At 39.6% G+C, this 24,840-nt stretch overlaps 1 protein-coding gene across 1 annotated transcript; it reads right to left on the reverse strand.

Annotated features, from left to right (window-relative positions):
* Positions 1-749: 749 nt before the first annotated feature.
* On the reverse strand, positions 750-18,691 carry LOC128665261 (ras-related protein Rab-25). Its single transcript, XM_053719919.1, has 3 exons — positions 18,454-18,691; positions 2,023-2,103; positions 750-1,696 (listed from the first exon to the last, which is right to left on the reverse strand). The coding sequence occupies exons 1-3, from the start codon at positions 18,689-18,691 to the stop codon at positions 1,560-1,562; spliced, it is 456 nt and encodes a 151-aa protein (XP_053575894.1). The 3' UTR covers positions 750-1,559.
* Between the last annotated feature and the right edge of the window lie 6,149 nt (positions 18,692-24,840).

Here is a 24,840-nt window from a genome sequence, read left to right on the forward strand (position 1 = left end):
CGCTAGCAGTGTCTTGACAAGTCACTAACTTTATTCACACTACATATTTTTTTTATTCCTATTATTTAATCAGAAAGAAAAAATATACTAAGGTTGTGGGGGACACTGCAAGGGCTAGTCACTGCTCATACTAACATACTTCGATATGTTATACAATATTCCTACCAAAAAAAAAGGATATTTGTGACATTAGAATGACATAGCCGCCCCCACCCCCAAAAAATAATAATTCATGATTCATAAAATAAAAAATAAAAAATTGCATTTTTTTCCCTGTTATAACATTTACTTTGTTCTCTTAGTATCCTTTGTTGAAAAGTAGACAGGAAGGTGTAGGAGTGTGCACGTGACAGGAGCAATATATTGCAGCAGTTTTATAACTATGTTATACATTTGCAAGAACACTAGGTGGCAGCATTGTTTCCTCTAATGCAGGGGTCAGCAACCTTAGCTCTCTAGATGTTTTAGAACTACATTTCCCATGATGCTTAGGCAGCTTAAAGACACTTAAGCATCATGGGAAATGTAGTCCTAAAGCAACTGGAGAGCCAAGGTTGCTGACCCCTGCTCTAATGTGCTGCTTCAGAAAGAATACCATGACAACAAAATTAATTTGATAAAAGAAGTAAATTGGAAACTTTTTAAAAATCGTATGCTCTGTCTGAATCATGAAAGAAAAAGTTTGAGTGTTATGCCCCTTAAAGTACTGTAATGCTCGTTTAAAAAAACAAAAAAAACAATAAAAAAACTTAGTATATAAAAACTCTATTAGATTTTGTTATTTCTATGTCGCATTCTATTCCTATTATACGTACATGTGAGTGCATTTTAACAATGTTTGATTTGTTTCTGCCTAGGCGTGTGCATTCCTAGGTTTCAGATGCCTCCAAATGGGGAAGAAGGCTGCCGCTCGTCGTGTTCGGTTCTTTTCTTAACCAGATTTCTTGTTATGAAAGTGCAACACATTAAGATCCGTGCAAATCTAGATCTTAGTGTAGTGTACTTTCACAAGAAGTAGTCTGGCTCTGAAAAGATACGAATGCTGAGTGGTCGCTTTCTTCCGCATTTGTAGACATCCGAAACCTCTGACTCCACATATCTACTGCCAATGAAACACATCATCAGCTGTGCTTAGTTTTGCTGTTGTTTTTTTAGGATAACATGGAATTTTGGTGGGTGAAGACATCTTAGCAGCAGGCAACCATATCAAATTCATAATTAGTCATGGAAATATAAACACTTTGAAAGGGTAGATCTAAGACAATGTTTCAGTGTTTTACTTGCAAACAGACCCTGGTGAGAACAAATTCCTAATTTTAAATTCCATTTCCCTGGTTTCACTCAACAAACCAATATCTTAAGAAAAATCCCAATGTTTCATTAACCAATAGACGACTAGGTATTGATTGTCAGGTTTATATAAGTGTAGAGAATCCTGAATCCAGTTCTTGTGTGTGCGACCACAAAGGCAAGCAACACGGTGTTTCGGAAGTTCTGTTCTGGTTATGCCAGGTTCACACTGATGTGTATCACTAGGAGTGGCTGAAGGTTGTTTAACCTTAGACATTTTTGCAGCAGTAGCTTTTTGTTTGAGTACTTTGCGCTTCAGACTGAACTGTGGAGTCTTCTTTGGTTAGCGTCACAGTGTTGTTTTTTGGACTTCCTCCTTTGCTCTTCAAAACCTTCTGGTAGATATCTACAATGCAACAAAATTGTTAATATTTAAGGTATATAAAACTGGAATGATCTGAAACTAAAGCATGATGTTGTCCTTAAAAAGTAGTAGATGAATGCAATAGCTACCAGAAGATATGGTGATGAATACTAATATCACAAGTGTTCTTCATATAAATGTATTCAAATAGAAATATGTACAAAGGCTAAGTAGCTCTGTGGTTAGCAGTATAGAGTATAAAGTTTGCTATGCTGTATACAATATAACATGCAATATTGCCATATACATTTACTACCTATACTATACAGGGTGTGCAGAGAAGGCTTTTCTTTAGAGATAACACTCACCTCTGAGGATGGTCTCAAATGCCATTTCCACATTAGTTGAATCAAGTGCAGATGTTTCAATAAAAAGCAGCCCATTATTATCTGTTATGGTAAAAAAAAAAAAAAAAGCTTAACCATACAGGTAAGAAATGGGCCTTATGGCAAATCCTCCACAAACAAATATATATATACTGTACACATAACCTACATACTTACTAATATACATTCCTACACATACATACATAGACACACACATACAGTATATGCTTACACATATAAACACACATATATACATATACAGATACATACACACATATATTTATACACACACATACACAAATACATATGCACACACACTTGTGTGTATATATATATATATATATATATATTTATTATATATATTAATTTTATATATATATATATATATATATATATATATATATATATATATACAAATTTCAAAAAACAGGAGCGCACTCGCCGGGTCTTTAAGCAAATAACATTTATTTAATCAGTGACGTTTCGGGGTGGCTAGCCCCGTCCTCAGACCATTACAATATCCCAAATAATAACAAAACTTATATACATTACCCTCCACCATCACCACGTACTACCGGAAGTGCCACCGGCGTCCTGCAGGGCTCAGTGCGCAGGTCCGCCGGTTGCCATAGCAACCCGGATATACATTTCTGCAATACTAATGTAATATTTTGTGAGACACAACAGATATCTACAGTGTATATTTACAAAGATAAAAAGCTCAGATAGTATAAATATTCAGTTCTCTCTCTGAGGCTACACAATATTGGATTTACTATTTTGGATATATGCCACCATGTAAACATGTACCCGGTTATCAAGGTAACCGTTGTAATGGCATGTAATCCCTAAAGGCTACAAATTATCAATCTTTGAAATGGTGATATTAGTAACATAGTGGAGTCCTATATATATTATTGGCAACCGGCGGACCTGCGCACTGAGCCCTGCAGGACGCCGGTGGCACTTCCGGTAGTACGTGGTGATGGTGGAGGGTAATGTATATAAGTTTTGTTATTATTTGGGATATTGTAATGGTCTGAGGACGGGGCTAGCCACCCCGAAACGTCACTGATTAAATAAATGTTATTTGCTTAAAGACCCGGCGAGTGCGCTCCTGTTTTTTGAAATTTGCATGTTATTGAATTGAATGCACCCCGGGCAACAACGCTTAAATGTGTGTGCAGTGCCCTATGGACATTGAATATTAACTTTTTTTTGGCACTATTGCACCCTTATTTTTAATTATACCAGACCCTGGACCATCATTTTTTCACTTACACTGGTGTTTGCACATAAATTTTGGGGTTAGTCACCGGATATACCGATATGGAACAAGTTATAACAACTGCAAGAGAGGACACAGAGGATGACATTCCTGGGGCCACTATATTCAATTATACACAAGACGATGCAGATCGCATCAGATTCGCAGCACTGCCGGCAAGAGACTTAAAAGTATCAACTGAACATCTGTACACTAAATGGCTAAAGTTGAAAAAGAAATGCACAGATCTCTCTCTACATGGGAGTTTCCTTTCGGAATACCATCGCAAAATGTACATACCCAGGGGATTCAGAGTTAAAAATGTACCCACCATAGGGAGAAACAACCCAGCCTTTTGTATCAAATGGTGCAGTATACTAAATAAATGCTCATTGGACTTGATTCTTTTAGTAATAGAGGAAGTCAGGGCATTAATGGAAACAGCTAAAATAGAAGTATCTAAATTTGAAGAGCTCAATATGGCAACTCTGGAATCTGATAAAGATAATGATTGGATTAACAAATTGGAGAACCAATTACAACAATATCAACATGAACTAACTACATTTAAGAACAGAAAATGGGATATTGTAACATCAGACTACAAGGAGAAGAGGGTATACCGTTGGCTATTAAGCCCGGAAGAGAGAAGGGGTATGAATGAAATACGGATTAGGAGACCAAGATATTATAAACCCAGAAACTTAACAACAGTTGACTCATCTGGCAATAGTTCAGAATCGGATGGAGCAAGTGAGCCCAATATCGATGGTAATACATAGTCAAGGCGTTACTACTCGCTCAAAAAACATGAGGGGCATAGACCACACGTCAGGAGGGGGGGGGTCAAGAGGAAGAGGAAGACCCCCCAGACAACGACGATTTTGAAAGAGGACATAGTCCTGAACTTAAGTTCACATGTATTAACACCAATGGAGGCCCAGGTGTTGAACAAGGGCTTGTCCTTTATCCCCACTGAATTTAATGATCCATTCACAACATTTTTGGATATACAAAAATTTGAGCGCACACTCCGACTGCGAGAACACTTTGGTACCAATTCTTTGAAATACCCAGGTTTCGACCTAAAGGGAAATATGATCCGCATAGCTCCAACCCCAGTATAAAAACCTATGGCCGTCTATTAGCAGATCAAGTAAGCAAAGGCTGCACAGCGGCGCAAGATACCTGCAGAAACAATCTGACGAAGAAAGAAAGAAAAGCTTTACAGGATTTGAAGGCTAAACACTCTATCATCTTTCGTGAAGCGGACAAGGGTGGGGCAGTAGTAATCCTAGATTATATATACTACCAACAGGAAATTATGACCCAACTCCAGGACAAAAATACCTATAGACAGCTACCTGGGGATCCAATTTGGACTTTTAAAAAACAAGTGGATGCATCACTACATAATGCCTTAACAGGCGGACAGATTGATGATAAACTGCTGACCTACCTTACAGTACAATTCCCTAGAACACCAGTGTTCTACACACTGCCTAAAGTGCATAAACATGCCACTCGACCACCCGGGAGACCAATAGTGTCAGCAATTGGATCCCTACTACAGCCAATTGCAGTATATTTAGACTCTATACTGCAACCCATTGTCCACAATATGCCATCATTCCTATTGGACTCCATTTCCTTAATTAAGGAATTAAAGAACATCAGAGGATTAAAGGGAACTGAGTATCTAGTCACACTTGACGTGGTGAGCCTCTATACAGTGATTCCACACCAACAAGGTATAGAGGCTATACGTAATCATCTCTATAGATATCCCTATGTAGGTCTTGATATGGATTGGCTATTGGAACTCTTGGAATTCTGCCTCAAAATGAACTACTTTCGCTTCGAGAACAGGTATTTCTTGCAACTGCTTGGGACGGCGATGGGGTCAAGTGTGGCCCCATCATACGCCAACCTGTATATGGCTGAGTTCGAACAACATCAAACAGAATTATTCAATGATACTAGGATACGATTTTTTCGTCGCTACATTGATGATCTGTTTCTAATCTGGGAAGGTACAGAAGAGGAACTTTTGGACTGGTTCCAACAACTGAACCAGGTTTTACCAAATCTCCAGTTTAAAATGGAGCATAGTCAAACCTCAGTGGATTTCCTAGATCTTCGCATTTCAGTCCAGGGGGATGAGTTGGGTACGACCCTCTTCCGAAAAACAACGGATAGAAACTCGTTATTGCAAGCTTCAAGCTGCCATCCAGCGGGCCTCAAGCGAGCACTACCGGTATCACAATTTAAAAGGGTAGTCCGCAACAATAGTGATCCTAATAAGGCCAAAGAACAATTATTAGAGATGCAAGCGAGATTTCTACAAACAGGGTACCAACAAACCCACATTGATCAACATCTCAAAAAATTCTGGGATATGAAGCAAGAAGATGCTTTAAGCACAAGCAAACGCATAGAGACAAAGAACTGTCTGACATATGTAACAACATACACTGCGGACAAAAAGGGAATACCTGGAGTCGTGAGAGACCGATGGGATATAGTGACGAGTGATCCAACCTTGCCATTTACAAACATGGAACCACCAAGGGTGACCTACAGACGAGCAAGATCACTAAGGGATTCCTTGGTGAAAGTGGATCCAGTGGACAGCTATAAAAAGATCACTTGGCTTCAATCATCTAAAGTGGGGTGTTATAGATGCCTTGGCTGCACCACATGCAATGGCATGAGCAATACCAAGACATTTACACATCCCCACACTAATAAAAAGTACACAATTAAGTACAGAGTAACGTGTACCACAGAATATATTATCTACCTCTTACACTGCCCATGTGGTTTATATTATGTGGGTAAGACGGTTGATACCCTCCGCATACGTATGGCCAACCATCGCTCGGCCATTAGATTGGCAATCAGAGAGAAAGAATCTGAACAGCCTGTAGCCAGGCATTTTGCGATGAGTGGCCACACGGTTAGTGATTTGAGATATGTGATCATTGATCACGTACCCAAATTAAACAGAGGTGGGGATAGAGCTAACTTATTATTGCAAAAGGAATCCAGGTGGATTTACAACTTGGGGACTTTGTCCCCCAAGGGGTTAAACACACAATTGGATTGGCATTGTTTTTTGTAAAAATACCTTGGTTTAAATAAACCATGGTTTGATAAGCTTTAAGCTAATAGCTCTGGTGACACAGTACTTTCTTTAACGCCAACTTAATACCATATTAATAACTTATTGTTTAAGGTAATTTCAATGGTTGTGAAGTTTGAAAGGGACCTGTCACAGATTACTTCGCCTATAATGTAGATAATGTATATAATATATATAGGACTCCACTATGTTACTAATATCACCATTTCAAAGATTGATAATTTGTAGCCTTTAGGGATTACATGCCATTACAACGGTTACCTTGATAACCGGGTACATGTTTACATGGTGGCATATATCCAAAATAGTAAATCCAATATTGTGTAGCCTCAGAGAGAGAACTGAATATTTATACTATCTGAGCTTTTTATCTTTGTAAATATACACTGTAGATATCTGTTGTGTCTCACAAAATATTACATTTGTATTGCAGAAATGTATATCCGGGTTGCTATGGCAACCGGCGGACCTGCGCACTGAGCCCTGCAGGACGCCGGTGGCACTTCCGGTAGTACGTGGTGATGGTGGAGGGTAATGTATATAAGTTTTGTTATTATTTGGGATATTGTAATGGTCTGAGGACGGGGCTAGCCACCCCGAAACGTCACTGATTAAATAAATGTTATTTGCTTAAAGACCCGGCGAGTGCGCTCCTGTTTTTTGAAATTTGCATGTTATTGAATTGAATGCACCCCGGGCAACAACGCTTAAATGTGTGTGCAGTGCCCTATGGACATTGAATATATATATATATATATATATATATATATATATATATACAGTGGGACAAAAAAGTATTTAGTCAGCCACCAATTATGCAAGTTCTCTCACTTAAGAAGATGAGAGAGGCCTGTAATTTTCATCATAGGTATACCTCAACTATGAGAGACAAAATGTGGAAACAAATCCAGACAATAACATTGTCTGATTTGGAAAGAATTTATTTGCAAATTATGGTGGAAAATAAGTATTTGGTCACCTACAAACAAGCAAGATTTCTGGCTCTCACAGACCTGTATTTTCTTCTTTAAGAGGCTCCTCTGTCCTCCACTAATTACCTGTATTAATGGCACCTGTTTGAACTTGTTATCAGCATAAAAGACACCTGTCCACAATCTCAAACAGTCACACTCCAAACTCCACTACAGGGAGTGCAGAATTATTAGGCAAGTTGTATTTTTGAGGATTAATTTTATTATTGAACAACAACCATGTTCTCAATGAACCCAAAAAAAACTCATTAATATCAAAGCTGAATAGTTTTGGAAGTAGTTTTTAGTTTGCTTTTAGTTATAGCTATTTTAGGGGGATATCTGTGTGTGCAGGTGACTATTACTGTGCATAATTATTAGGCAACTTAACAAAAAACAAATATATACCCATTTCAATTATTTATTTTTACCAGTGAAACCAATATAACATCTCAACATTCACAAATATACATTTCTGACATTCAAAAACAAAACAAAAACAAATCAGTGACCAATATAGCCACCTTTCTTTGCAAGGACACTCAAAAGCCTGCCATCCATGGATTCTGTCAGTGTTTTGATCTGTTCACCATCAACATTGCGTGCAGCAGCAACCACAGCCTCCCAGACACTGTTCAGAGAGGTGTACTGTTTTCCCTCCTTGTAAATCTCACATTTGATGATGGACCACAGGTTCTCAATGGAGTTCAGATCAGGTGAACAAGGAGGCCATGTCATTAGATTTTCTTCTTTTATACCCTTTCTTGCCAGCCACGCTGGGGAGTACTTGGACGCGTGTGATGGAGCATTGTCCTGCATGAAAATCATGTTTTTCTTGAAGGATGCAGACTTCTTCCTGTACCACTGCTTGAAGAAGGTGTCTTCCAGAAACTGGCAGTAGGACTGGGAGTTGAGCTTGACTCCATCCTCAACCCGAAAAGGCCCCACAAGCTCATCTTTGATGATACCAGCCCAAACCAGTACTCCACCTCCACCTTGCTGGCGTCTGAGTCGGACTGGAGCTCTCTGCCCTTTACCAATCCAGCCACGGGCCCATCCATCTGGCCCATCAAGACTCACTCTCATTTCATCAGTCCATAAAACCTTAGAAAAATCAGTCTTGAGATATTTCTTGGCCCAGTCTTGACGTTCAGCTTGTGTGTCTTGTTCAGTGGTGGTCGTCTTTCAGCCTTTCTTACCTTGGCCATGTCTCTGAGTATTGCACATCTTGTGCTTTTGGGCACTCCAGTGATGTTGCAGCTCTGAAATATGGCCAAACTGGTGGCAAGTGGCATCTTGGCAGCTGCACGCTTGACTTTTCTCAGTTCATGGGCAGTTATTTTGCGCCTTGGTTTTTCCACACGCTTCTTGCGACCCTGTTGACTATTTTGAATGAAACGCTTGATTGTTCGATGATCATGCTTCAGAAGCTTTGCAATTTTAAGAGTGCTGCATCCCTCTGCAAGATATCTCACTATTTTTGACTTTTCTGAGCCTGTCAAGTCCTTCTTTTGACCCATTTTGCCAAAGGAAAGGAAGTTGCCTAATAATTATGCACACCTGATATAGGGTGTTGATGTCATTAGACCACACCCCGTCTCATTACAGAGATGCACATCACCTAATATGCTTAATTGGTAGTAGGCTTTCGAGCCTATACAGCTTGGAGTAAGACAACATGCATAAAGAGGATGATGTGGTCAAAATACTCATTTGCCTAATAATTCTGCACTCCCTGTATGGTGAAGACCAAAGAGCTGTTGAAGGACACCAGAAACAAAAATGTAGACCTGCACCAGGCTGGGAAGACTGAATCTGCAATAGGCAAGCAGCTTGGTATGAAGAAATCAACTGTGGGAGCAAGAATTAGAAAATGGAAGACATACAAGACCACTGATAATCTCCCTCGATCTGGGGCTTCACGCAAGATCTCACCCCGTGGGGTCAAAATGATCACAAGAACGGTGAGCAAACATCCCAGAACCACACGGGGGACCTAGTAAATGACCTGCAGAGAGCTGGGACCAACGTAACAAAGGCTACCATCAGTAACACACTACGCTGCCAGGGACTCAGATCCTGCAGTTCCAGGCGTGTCCCCCTGCTTAAGACAGTACACGTCCGGGCCCATCTGAAGTATGCTAGAGAGCATTAGGATGATCCAGAAGCGGATTGGGAGAATGTCATATGGTCAGATGAAACCAAAGTAGAACTGTTTGGTAGAAACACAACTTGTCGTGTTTGGAGGAGAGAGAACACCATACCTACTGTGAAGCATAGGGGTGGCAACATCATGCTTTGGGGCTGTTTCTCTGCAAAGGGAACAGGACGACTGATCCGTGTAAATGAAAGAATGAATGGGGCCATGTATTGTGAGATTTTGAGTGCAAACCTCCTTCCATCAGCAAGGGCATTGAAGATGAAACGTGGCTGGGTCTTTCAGCATGACAATGATCCCAAACACACCACCCGGGCAACGAAGGAGTGGCTTCGTAAGAAGCATTTCAAGGTCCTGGAGTGGCCTAGCCAGTCTCCAGATCTCAACCCCATAGAAAACCTTTGGAGGGAGTTGAAAGTCCGTGTTGCCCAGTGACAGCCCCAAAACATCACTGCTCTAGAGGATATCTGCATGCAGGAATGGGCCAACATACCAGCAACAGTGTGTGACAACCTTGTGAAGACTTACAGAAAACGTTTGACCTCTGTCATTGCCAACAAAGGATATATAACAAAGTATTGAGATGAACTTTTGATATTGACCAAATACTTATTTTCCACCATTATTTGCAAATAAATTATTTCCAAATCAGACAATGTGATTGTCTGAATTTGCTTCCACATTTTGTCTCTCATAGTTGAGGTATACCCATGATGAAAATTAAAGGCCTATCTCATCTTCTTAAGTGGGAGAACTTGCACAATTGGTGGCTGACTAAATACTTTTTTGCCCCACTGTGTATATATACATACACACACACATAATTAAATTCTGTAGAAATGTAGTTGGCTAGTACTTCTGAACTTTAGGTTTTGGTGGACTATTCCTTTATGAAATTAAATAAACTGGGGCTCATTTCAAATGGTGCGCTTTTTATTGGAATTGTTGGTCGATGTTCATGGGAGACCTATTTACAACTACCCCCCCCCCCTTTTTTTTTTTCCTCTTCCGGGACCTGTGCAACTGTTTGTCTTCTGTTTCCTTACTACTTGCTTAAAGTGAATGTTAATTTTGATGCAAAAGTGCCTGGTTTTTTGAAATTTGATTAAAAACAGAGGCACTTTAAAAATTTATATTTCACTTGTTGTGAAAAAATACTTACATTTTAATCTTGACAGCAGCTCTAGCTTCTCCTGGTTTCTGAAGTCAGAAATGATGGATCGGTCATCCTCCAATCACGGCTTCCCCCCGAGGGAATCAGTGTCTGATTTAACGCTGTGATTGGAGAAAGCCGGATTCCTCATTTTAGACCCAGGAAGAGGCTTTGCGACTGGCGGAGGAAGCTGGAGCTGCTGTCAAGATTAAAAAGTAATTTTTTTCACAACACGAGTGAAATGTAAATTTTGATGAATTAAAGTGCCCCTGTTTCTAATCGGATTTTTAAAAACAGGGCACTTTAGCATCAAAATTTACATTCACTTTAATCTATTCTTTTTTTCCTCCTAATTCTTTAAAGGGACAGTGTACTGTAAAAGTGGGTTCTCCTTTAAGGGACAGTATACTTGAAAATGTTTATTGTTTAAAAGGATAGATAATTCCTTTATTACTCATTCCACAATTTTGCATAACCAACACAGTTATATTAACACACTTTTTACCTCTGTGATTACCTTGTATCTAAGACTCTGTAGACTGCACCCTTATTTTAGTTATTTTTATTAACTTGCAGAACACTTCAAATATTGTCTGTGTGACCTAACTGTAAATACACTACCTACCTCACACTTTAAAGTCTTGCCACTGAAAAGGTGTCGAGACAAACATGGCTGACACCCTACTCGTAGCCTGTACTTCAGAGATTGGAATATATTGCACTGCTGGCAATCAAAGTGCAAATGACTCCCGGAACATCCCGGCTAACTCCCACAGAACGCCTACACCTATGTCATACTCTAGCTATACTCCCCCTGGAACACCCAGCTAGCTCCCTAATGCCACCTACACCTATATCATGTCTTAGCTACACTCCCCTGAAACACCCAGCTAACTCTCTAATGCCACCTACACCTATATCATGTCTTAGCTACACTCCCCTGAAACACCCAGTTAACTCTCTAATGCCACCTACACCTATATCATGTCTCAGCTACACTCTCCTGAAACACCCAGCTAACTCCCTAATGCCACCTACACCTTTATCATGTCTTAGCTACACTCCCCTGAAACACCCAGCTAACTTCCTAATGCCACCTACACCTTTATCATGTCTTAGCTACACTCTCCTGAAACACCCAGCTAACTTCCTAATGCCACCTACACCTTTATCATGTCTTAGCTACACTCTCCTGAAACACCCAGCTAACTTCCTAATGCCACCTACACCTATATCATGTCTCAGCTACACTCCCCTGAAACACCCAGTTAACTCTCTAATGCCACCTACACCTTTAGCATGTCTCAGCTACACTCTCCTGAAACACCCAGCTAACTCTCTAATGCCACCTACACCTATATCATGTCTTAGCTACACTCTCCTGAAACACCCAGCTAACTCTCTAATGCCACTTACACCTATATCATGTCTTAGCTAGTACCTGGAACGCCCAGCTAACTCCCACAGAACGCCTACACCTACATAATGTCTGCAATCTACCTGACTAATAAAGTATACAAAACAAACCTCTTAGTTAAAGTGTCACTACATATATATCCAATGTTAAAATGATATGCACTGTCATGTATAATTTATATTATTTTAAGTATTGTGTCTAATTTAAAATGTAATTCATTTTTATTGTTCATTTTATTATTTAAAACATAACTATCATTTAAATGATATATTTATGTTTAAAATAATAAAAATAACAATAAAACATAACTACATTTTAAATTAGATACAATATTTAAAATAATATGCATTATACATGACAATGCATATAATTTTAATATTGGATATCAATTTAATACTAAAATAAACTATTAACCCTTTATGCGCTCTCACCCCCATCGCAACCTACAATATTAACCCCACACTATTAACCCCTAATCTGCCATGAACTAAAGACCTAACCACCCTTACCCCTACACCGCCACAACCCATCAAAGCAATAAGCCCCCTAACATATTAACCCCTAATCTTCCACAACCCCCAACGCAATAAGCCCCCTATCCTATTAACCCCTAATCCGCCACAACCCCCCACCTCTAAGCTAACACCCCCTAAGTTACAAAAAAATAACAAACACTAAATTTACCAAAAATAACAACAACAATAATTATGTCTATACTAAAAATAAGGCTCTTTTAACCCTTTCATGACAGGGTTATAAAGTTTACATTGGAACAACATTCCGATGTAGACAAATATAAATCATGTGATCGTGCAAACGATCGCGAAATTTCAATTATGGGATCGGGTCTGGGGGGCGTCCCTATGACGCTAAGCACGCCCTCTAGACAGCGATCAAATCCAGGAAGCGCAGTTGGCTTCAGGACAGCTGTCGGCTACGACGTTGTATTCCGTCATAACGGCTTTAAAGCCCAGCGCCGTTTTGATGGAATACAACAGCATAATGGCGGCAAAAGGTTAAAAAAATACAAAAACTAAAAAACTTTTTTTTATAGGATAGGGTTATTTTTTAGTTTAGTTTTTTTTTATTCAGCTTTTTTTTGTGGGGGGCTACTTTTATTGTTGATAATTGTATTTATTATGTGAAAAAGAGCTGCGTCACTTTATGGCAATGCCCTACAAGAAGCCCTTCTAAGGGCTATCATTATAGTAACTTTAATGTTAGTTTAGGGTTTTTTATTTTGAGGTAGGTTTTTTTTTTCTTTAAAGGGGGCCTTAGTTTTTGTATAGGCAGGACATTCGGTAGTGTTGTTTTTTTTCCTCTGTTAGGTTTTGTTATTTTTTGTACATTTAGTGTTTGTTATTTTTTGCAACTTAGGGGGTGTTAGCTTAGAGGTGGGGGGTTAGGTGTTAGGTAGAAGCAGTGTAGGGGTAGTTTGCGTTTGAGGGTTTTAGTGGTATAGGGGATAATAGGTCAGGGGGCATTGGCAGTATAGGGGTCAAGTAGTGTAGCGGGTATTTGCGGTGGGCTATTGGCGGTATAGGGGGTTAATAGGTTAGGAAGTTTAATGCAGTGGGCTATTGGTGGTTTAGGGGTTAAGTAGTGTTGGGTTAGTTTGCAGTGCTGGGTTATGTCGGTTTAGGGGTACATAGCTATATTGATTATGTTGTGTGCTATATATTTAAAGGGGATCCTTTACTTTACATCGCGTCGGATACATTTTAAATATATCGCAGCCTTGCAGCACTTTTAATCATCAAATTTGCTTTGTTCTCTTGGTATTCTTTTTTGAAAGCTAAAGCTAAACAGACTCACACTGATTTCTAAACCATTGAAAACTGCCTCATCTTTTTGACAGTTGTTCACAGTTAGACAGTTCTAGTTCATGTGTGTCATATAGATAACATTCTGCTTACTCCCATGGAGTTATTTATGAGTCAGCACTGATTGGTTAAAAGTCTGCAGAGGCTTAGATGCATGGTAATCACATAGGTAAAAAGTATATTAATATAACCATGTTAGTTATGAAAAATTGGGGAATGGGTAATAAAGGGATTAGCTATCTTTTTAAACAATAAAAATTCTAAAGTAGACTGTCCCTTTAAGTTTATTCCAGGAATATTTGCCTTACTTTCCTTTAATAGGTAGGGGAAAAAATAAAGTTGTGGGTACAAAATGTCTCCTTTTCCTCTTCTCTCTTGTGTACCCAAATAATTCCTGCTCTATCCTCCCCAGTGACTGGCAAAGTTATTTATCTTTTTGTCTGAATTGGGACATGAAACACATTTTTTTCAGGATTCAGATAGAACATAGAATTTTAAACAACTTTTTAATTGACTTCTATTATCAAATCTGTTTATCGCCTTGATAGCCTTTGCAGAAGGAGCAGCATTACACTATTTAGAGATAGCTGAACACATCTAGTCAGCCAATCACAAGAGACAAATGTGTGCAGGCACCAATCACCAGCTAGCTCCCACTAGCGTGGGATATGTATATATTATTTTTTAACAAGGGATACCAACTGAACAAAGTATATTTGATAGTAGAAGTGAATTTAAAAGTGTTTTAAAATAACATGCTCTATTTAAATCATGCAAGTTTAATTCTGACTTTCAACAAACAGGAAGTGGATATACTCGGCGTCTCAAGAATGATTGTCCCCAGGTAGAAAAAGGTTCCGGTTAGAAATGTACCCCATACAACTGCTCTAGCTACGGTAGAATCAAGCCAAAAATATAGAAGAAAAGAGAAATAGCAGGAACTCCAAGGCCAGGGGCGAAACTACAGGGGGTGCAGAGGTTGAAATTGCAACTGGGCCCCCAAGGGTGGGGGGGGTGGAGGGGGCCCTTCTTAGATTCTTGCACCTGGGACCTGTGGTTTCTAGTTACGCCTCTGTCCAAGGCGAAGGTATAACAAATCCAAACTTTATTCCAAACGTGTTTGGCAAATTTAAAAAGGCTCATGGACCTCAAAAACAAGCACAAAATGCATGACAGGTAGACAAACAGGTAACGTCTGACATGTTTTGCGTCCTCACAGGCGCTTACTCATAGACATCTATGAGTAAGCGCCTGTGAGGGAGCGAAACATGTCAGACGTTTCCTGTTTGTCTACCTGTCCTGTATTTTGTGCTTGTTTTTGAGGTCCTTGAACCTTTTTAAATTTGCCAAACACGTTTGAAATAAAGTTTGGATTTTTTATACCTTCGCCTTGGAGTTCCTGCTATTTCTCTTTTCTTCTATAATTTTGACTTTCCTATCCCTTTAAGCTATTCATGGAACCTGGAATTTCCCTCCTTTCACACAGGTACACTTTGTCCTGTTTGCATGGTTACTGCCAAGGGTTTAAGGGTATTTAAACAAACAACATTCTCTGTTGTAGACAAGTGCACCAGTATTTATGTCACCTGAACTGTGGAAGTCATCGTAGGTTTAGGATATTTTAGAATTAGCCCTGCTATGTAACTATTAACAATAATAATAATCATAACAATAACTAAAAATTGGAGTTGTTCCTGTGACATTTACCATAGAAGTCAGTTGCTCTATTATAGGGACATTAAACACTTTTTTGTAATTTAAAATGTTTAATTAATTTGCACTATACTTTCATTATTTGTATTTGTATTTTCTGTAATTTAACTCTGAAAATTGTGGGCTTTCCAATTGCCCTGAGTTCTATAAAGTAACAGGTGCCCCTTCTGACTTCTCAATGCTAACTATGCTACATATCTGTCCCTGATTGGCTTTATCAGATAACAACTGCAAAACAATGCATTTTATAATAACTTTATGACCATGGCTAGTCTTGTTGTCTGTGGATTAAAGCCCAGATTGGCTCCAAATAAGGCAAATGGTGGGTGGAATTTAATTTCTGCAGTATAAACATGTTGCATATCATTAAAGGGAGAGTCTAATCCAAAACAAACTTTCATTATTCAGATAGGGCATGTCATTTTAAACAATTTTCAAATTTACATCTATCACCAATTTTGTTTTGTTGTCTTGGTATTCTTAGTTGAAAGCTAAACCTAGGAGGTTCATATGCTAATTTATAAGCCCTTGAAGGCCCCCTCTCGTCTCAGGGCATGTTAGTTCATGTGTTTCATATAGATGACACTGTGCTCACTCACGTGGAGTTCCTAGGAGCCAGCACTGATTGACTAAAATGCAAGTCTGTCAAAAGAACTGAAATAAGGGGCAGTTTGCAGAGGCTAAGATGCAAGATAATCACAAAGGTATATTAAGTACTAGTCCTAAAGCCCGTTCACACAGGCCATTTTTGCAGTACAGCGGTCCCACCCCTTGCGCTCTCTCCCTCCCCCTCTCTTTTGCTCTCTCTCTCCCCTCTCTTTTGCTCTCTCTCTCCACCTCTCTTTTGAGGTCTCTCTCCCCTCTCTTTTGCGCACTCTCTCTCCCCTCTCTTTTGCGCTCTCTCTCCCCCCTCTCTTTTGTGCTCTCTCTCCCCCCTCTCTTTTGCGCCCTCTCTCCCCCCTCTCTTTTGCTCTCTCTCTCCCCCCTCTCTTTTTCTCTCTCTCTCCTCGCCACTCTTTTGCTCTCTCTCTCCCCCTCTCTCTTGAGCTCTCTCCCCTCTCTTTTGATCTCTCTCCCCCTCTCTTTTGCACTCTCTCTCTCCCCCTCTCTTTTGCACTCTCTATCTCCCCATCTCTTTTGCGCTCTCTCCCCCTCTCTCCCCTCTCTTTTGTGCTCTCTCTCCCCCTCTCTTTTGCGCTCTCTCTCTCCCCCTCTCTTTTGTGCTCTCTCTCCCCTCTCTTTTGCGCTCTCTCTCTCCCCTCCTCTCTTTTGCACTCTCTCTACCCCCCTCTCTTTTGCGCTCTCTCTCCCCCTCTCTTTTGCGCTCTCTATCTCCCCCATCTCTTTTGCGATCTCTCCCCTCTCTCTTTCTCCCCTCTCTTTTGTGCTCTCTCTCCCCCTCTCTTTTGCGCTCTCTCTCTCCCCCTCTCTTTTGTGCTCTCTCTCTTCCCTCTCTTTTGCGCTCTCTCTCTCCCCCCCTCTCTTTTGCACTCTCTCTACACCCCTCTCTTTTGCGCTCTCTCTCCCCCCTCTTTTGCGCTCTCTCTCCCCCCTCTATTTTGCACTCTCTCCCCTCTATCGCGCGACCTCGCCTGGCCACGCCCCATTCATGCCAGGCCACGCCCCCCTTCACAGTCATTCCCGTCCGACCACGCCCTCGCTCACGCCCGGTCATGCCCACTTCTGCCGCAGATCAACTAGGGACTCAAAGGCCAGGTGTGTTTGTCCTCATGTTGTCTCTTCTGCGCATGACAGCTTCGGACAAACACACTTTGCCTTTTATTATATAGGATATTAATATAACTGTGTTGGTTATGCAAAACTAGGGAATGGGTAATAAAGGGATTATCTGTCTTTTAAAACAATAAATATTCTGGTATAAACTGTCCCTTTAATTTCAATGGGAGCTGATAATAAAAAAAACGTGGCTGATATTGAGGAGGCAGAGATTAATAAAAAAGAGAGACGTTAACTGGTGAAACAACAAAAATTAATTAATCGTTGGCAACTATGTACATATAGCGTGTCTATTAAACCCAATATGCAAATATAATATTTAAATGTAAAATGTGAACATTATTATTTATGTATCATTTGATAATTATATTTGTATTAGTTTCTTATGCAGGGGTCTTGTATTCACTAGTGAGTTTACAGATCTTGTCTGTTTGTATGATTTGTAGTTATATGGAACCACCTATATTGGACTGAACCAATAAGAATAAAGAAAGCAAGAGGAGGCTCAAATAAGATACATTAGTAGTTGAGACAAAGAGGGGTATACAATTTGCAACACCCATTCATTTCAAGAGGTATAAAATTAGCTATGTGCCTACATCGCATTAAACAAAATACGAGGGGAAATAAAAAGTTACTCACTTATACACAATTAAACATTCATAAATACAGTCACTCACACACTCACAACACATACACACTCACAGCACACTCACAACACACACACTTGCTCACACATTCACACACTCACAACACATACACACTCACAGCACACTCACAACACACACACTTGCTCACACATTCACACACTCACAACACACACACACAGCACACTCACACAACTCAAACACTCAGCAATTATCAAATCTTGTGGGGACCCCCAAAAATTATTTTATTTTAAGAAGCACCGATTTAGGATACTTTATACATCTCAACAAAGGGTTTGGATAATACAAGGGACGCAACAAATAAATTATTCCTGACATTTTGGCTCCCCCCTTCACAAAGGATTCCATAAACAGTGATTACCTGCATATGCCTTGGCTTCCTCTGCAGGTACTTCCCTTGCCTCATCAGAGAGGTCGTTCTTGTTCCCCACCAACATAACGACAATACTGGCATCTGCATGATCATATAACTCCTTCAGCCACCGGTCCACACTGTCATATGACTGATGTTTAGTGATATCATAGACCAATAAGGCACCAACTGCACCTCTGTAATAGCTAAATATGAAGAAGAAGAAAAAATTACGAAAGGAGATCATTTTGATCTGAGTCTGTGAATTTGTGTATAAACAAAAAAGTAAACAAGTAATTGCGACAAGGCAGGAAAAGACAGAAATTAAAAAGGCAGGAAAAGGCAGGAAAAGAATGAAATTACATAAAAATATTACACTTGAGATTCACTGTCAGCTGACCTCCCACAACCACTCAGAGTCATCAAAACATCAACTAGAATTTCTAGAATGTCTAGAATTAGTACATAGATATAAAACTGAGAAAACAACTCCAGTGGTATAATTGTAACTTTCTCTATTGAGAAATGTATGCACAGATGCATATGCCCAAGATAGCAGCCATCTATTACACATTTTAAATAAATAAAACTTATTATTAATAAACTGTATATATACAGTATATATTTCAAATGTTTGCATATCCAAGTATTTATTAAAAATGTTCACAATTTAGTTATCCTTAAAAAGATGTACACATTTATTGCTAAAAATGCTTATCTTTATTTGATTCAAAATGTTTCAGTCTCTAAAGCACCTTCTTTAGGATATCAGAAATTAGTTCCGAAGCATCATTAAAGAATGTTACTACTTTACCACCGGAACAGTTTTATTTCTATGTAATATCTCAGGACATCTGACATACCGCCCAACATTTCAAAATTCAAAAAAGGGACCCCCCCCCCCCACGACAAAAGTTTTATATGTGGTGGGCAGGAGCAGGGATGGGGCTTAAAAAATCATAAGACCAAAGTAATATAAATAAAATTCTAAATAAAGTCATATCTTTTAATACTCTTAGGCAGAAAATCAAGCACAAGCTCAAACCACTGGTATAGCTATGTAAGCTCTGTATTTAATTAGCTTTTGCAGAGACAGTGCTAAATATTTTTATCTTAATTGGACATTTAATAATAGATTCTTTCAAAATGCTCTCTGCTTTCCCTATTAATATTCTAGTTTCTGGCCTTTAAAGTCAGAAAAAATGCCGCAACACACGCTACATATATACATGTACACACACTCAAATATACAGAAACACACACTACATAGTATATACTTATACATGCAGATACACAGACACTACATAGTAAACACATACATGCCGATACACACACTACATAGCTTACACTTACACACACACTACATAGCATACACTTATACACGCAGATACACACACACTACATAGCATACACTTACACACACACTACATAGCATACACTTATACAGGCAGATACACAGACACTACATAGTAAATACATACATGCCGATACACACACTACATAGCTTACACTTACACACACACTACATAGCATACACTTATACACGCAGATACACATACACTACATAGCATACACTTACACACACACTACACAGCATACACTTACACATGCAGATACACACACACTACATAGCATACACTTATACATGCAGATACACACACTACATAGCATACACTTATACATGCAGATACACACACACTACATAGCATACACTTATACACGCAGATACACACACACTACATAGCGTACACTTATACACGCAGATACACACACACTACATAGCATACACTTACACACACACTACATAGCGTACACTTATACAGGCAGATACACAGACACTACATAGTAAACACATACATGCCGATACACACACTATTGGGAAATACAACAGCATGTACTATACCACATGTATGAACAACATTGATGCTGTAGATGGCGCTGTTCAGTTTAGATTGCTGATTGTTTATATCTGTGATCTTGTTCATTCTTTTATACAGGAAGGAAGTTGTTTTTTAATCTCTATTGTGTTTTTCCTCCTCTGTGTGTGCTGACTATAGTTTTACAAGTCCTTTGGTATGTTCCAAATATTGCTGATGCATCTGTACAAGTAAAGCCTAATGCAGTTTTCTTTAAAAGCTTCCAGTGTCTTTTTGATACATACACCAACAGGTTATGGGCCCAGACAATGAAGAAAAAGAAACTACAAGTCAGTAAGTGTTGCATCTATGATCCAAGCAAATACTGTGTGAGGAAACAAGAGCTGCATCCAAATTACTGAAAGATGGCAAGTGGTTCAGATGTGAAATATGCAATAGCGAAGTTAAATAATACCAACTACCAGCTGTGGAAGTTTAAGCTTGAAATGCTGTTATCCAAAGATGATTTATGGGAGGTGCTGGATACAAACAGACCCACTGATAATCCAGGGGAATGGGACAAGAAAAACAGACAAGCAAAAGCAGTTATAAGCCTGTTAGTGGAGGATGATCAACTCATTCACATAAGAAAAGAAAACACAGCTAAAGGTATGTGGACTGCACTACAAAAACTGCATGAGCGTTCAAACTTAAATAGTAAACTATATTTGCTGCGCAAACTATATAAGATGAGGCTGGAAAAAGGCCAGGAAATGTGTGAACATGTGAATGCTATGCTAGAGATTGTGGAACAGCTATGTGCAATTGGAGAAGAAATTAAAGACAATCATATAGTAGCATTGTTACTATGCAGCCTTCCAGAGTCATATAGTGCCCTTATCAATGCTCTAGAAACCAGACCTGAACAAGAACTAACACTAGAATATGCTAAGGGAAAACTAATTGATGAATATAATAGAAGAAAGGAAAACATGCATAGTGAAGAAAATGAGAGATCAGAGGTAGCTCTGAAGGCGCAAGAAGGCACAAAACAAAACAGAGAAACCAGAGTGTGTTTTCGCTGCAAAAAGGTCGGTCACCTGAAAAAGAACTGCTCAATCTGGAAAGCTGAGCAGCGAAGGTTAGAACCACCTACAAGAGAGAGAGCTAAGGCAGCCACAAAGCAAACTGCAGCTGCATCATGGAGCGGCAGCTTTAAAGTGACTCAGAATAGTACACCACACGGATAGTGCATTGACTCAGGGGCAACTAGTCACATGACAAGTGACGAGACATTCTTCACAGAAATTGATTTCAATACTAAAGATAAAGTCTTCCTAGCAAATGGGAAAAGTATTACAGCTGAAGGTAATGGTCAAGGGTTCCTGACTTGCATCACACCATCAGGAGGTAAGCAAAGCATTCTAGTAAAGAATGTTCTGTACGTCCCAAGTTTAGAAGGAAGCCTCCTATCAGTGAAAACTCTTGCTAACAATGGACTCACAGTTCAGTTCCAAGGCAATGAATGCACAATTCGAAACAGGAAACAAATCCTAGCAAAAGGAAGATTGAACGAACACCTGTACAAACTTATCACTGAAAGGAAGCAAGCCAAAACAGCCATTCATAATCCACACAACAAATGTATCCACCTGTGGCACAGGCGATTAGGGCATCGAAACCCAGAGGCCATAAAGGAACTTGCAAAGGAAGGTTTATCAGAAGACATGATCATTTTGCCTTGTGACATGCTCATGAAGTGCACATGTTGTATCAAAGCAAAGGCCACACGTACCCCACTTCCACAAGCCAGTCAAAGAAAAACCACTCACCCCATGCAACTCATACACAGTGACGTGTGTGGACCAATGAAAACCCCCACACCCGGCGGGAACAGATATTTACTGACTTTCATTGACGATTATTCCAGGTAAACAACAACATATCTGATGAAGCACAAAAGTGAGACATCAGAGAAACTTCAAGAATTTATAGCTACGTTCAGCAATAAATTTAAACGGAAACCAGGAATAATACGTACCGACAACGGAGGGGAATATATGAGTAAGGAAGTGGAGTCATACATGAAGAAACAAGGCATTATACACCAAACGACTGTACCATACACTCCTGAGCAAAATGGTGTTGCAGAAAGGAAAAATCGCACCCTCATAGAAATGGCAAGATGCATGCTTTCAGACGCCAATTTACCTAACCAGTACTGGGGTGAAGCAATAATGACTGCAACATACTTACAGAACAGGCTACCATCAAAAACTATTGAGAGCACCCCATATGAAATGTGGAATGGATCAAAACCTAGTATGGGACATATTAGAGTGTTTGGATGTAAAGCATATGCCCATGTTCCAAGTGAGAAACGCTCCAAATTAGAGAACACAGCCATAGAAGGCATTCTTATGGGCTACAGTGAACAAAGTAAAGGCTATAGAATTCTTCATCCAAAGACCAACAAGATCACAATATGTTTATTTTGATGAAAGTCAAACATCAGAAAAAATGTCCCTCGAAAGCCATAAAGAGAACCTCTCCACTGAATCAGCAAGAGATGCTGACCAAAGTGAAGCTGTACAGGAGACAGAGCAAGAAGTGGAGCTCACAATAGAAAAAACAGCTACTCACAAACCAATAGAACCCACTGAACAACCAGAAATCAGAAAATCAACTCGGGTGACGAAAGGTATACCACCCCGCAAGCTGTCATACATCGCTAAGACACATGAAACACTCGAACCAACATCCTGGGAAGATATTGAAAAATTGCCAAAAAGGGAAGCCAACCAATGGAGAAAAGCAGCCGAAGAAGAAATAAAATCACTTCAGGAAAGCAAAACCTGGACACTCACTGAGCTCCCCCCCCGGTCGCAAAGCTATAGGAAGCAAATGGACTTTTAAAGTAAAATACGATGCAGAAGGAAATATCCACAGATACAAGGCAAGATTAGTTGCAAAGGGATATTCACAGAAATTTGGAGAAGATTATGATGAAACTTTTGCTCCAGTTGTAAAACACTCCACCATCAGAGCGCTCCTTAGCATTGCAGCCGGAAAGGGAATGCAAGTGAGGCACCTGGACGTCAAAACTGCTTTCCTATATGGAGACATCAAAGAGGATCTCTACATGGAACAGCCACCTGGATTTGAGAGGGAACCGAACCTTGTATGCAAACTTCAAAAGAGCATCTATGGACTAAAGCAAGCTGCGAGAATGTGGAATGAAAAAGTGAATGAAGTAGTCATGAAACAAGGATTCTCAAGAAGCAAAGCAGATCCATGTCTATATTCAAGGCATCAAGAAAACAAATGGATATACATCCTAATTTATGTTGATGACATCATAACTTGTTTTGAACAAGAAGGGGACTGTGACCAAATAGTTCATATATTAAAACAGAACTTTGAGATTAAAGAACTAGGGAACATCACTTATTATTTAGGAATCCAAATAGAAAGGGAAGAGGATGGAAGCTATCTTCTTAACCAAAGTCAGAAAATTACAGAAATATTAGAGCAATTTCACATGCAAGATGCAAAAGAGGTGAAAACACCTATGGAACCAGATTACCTGAAAAACAACGGAATAGAAAACTTGTTACCCAATAACGACAATTACCGCAGGGCAATTGGAAAATTGCTATACATTGCCACCGTGACAAGACCAGACATTGCCGCAGCAATAGGTATACTCTGTAGAAAAGTTGCGACACCATGTCAACGCGACTGGAATGCAGTAAAGAGAGTGATACAGTACCTAAAAGGAACAATTCGGATGAAGCTGCGACTGCCAGCAACATCAAACCCAGAACTAATTGGATATGTTGATGCTGATTGGGCCGGAGATACCACTGACCGCAAATCTACAAGTGGTTACATCTTCCAGTATGGAGAAGGAACAATAAGTTGGTCCAGTCGAAAACAAGCGACTGTTGCACTCTCTTCAACGGAAGCAGAATATATAGCAGCAGCACATGCATGTCAAGAAGCAATTTGGATTTGTCAACTTTTTCAAGACATGGGACTGGATGTGTCTAAACCCATACCAATTCTTGAAGACAACCAAGGGTGTATAAAGTTGACACAATCAGAAAGAGTGAATCCTCGAACCAAGCACATTGATGTAAAATATAATTTACTCAGGGACATGCAAGAACAAGGTATTATTGACATTCAATACTGCCCATCGGAAGAGATGACTGCAGACGCACTCACAAAGCCGTTGCCAAAGGAACGGCATTGTTTTCTTCAAAAGAAACTGAATGTTGTGTAATTATGTACATGCCGTTGAGAAGGGGTGTTGGGAAATACAACAGCATGTACTATACCACATGTATGAACAACATTGATGCTGTAGATGGCGCTGTTCAGTTTAGATTGCTGATTGTTTATATCTGTGATCTTGTTCATTCTTTTATACAGGAAGGAAGTTGTTTTTTAATCTCTATTGTGTTTTTCCTCCTCTGTGTGTGCTGACTATAGTTTTACAAGTCCTTTGGTATGTTCCAAATATTGCTGATGCATC

The sequence above is a fragment of the Bombina bombina genome, chromosome 1 (assembly GCF_027579735.1).
Source record: "Bombina bombina isolate aBomBom1 chromosome 1, aBomBom1.pri, whole genome shotgun sequence".
Classification (NCBI taxonomy): domain Eukaryota; kingdom Metazoa; phylum Chordata; class Amphibia; order Anura; family Bombinatoridae; genus Bombina; species Bombina bombina.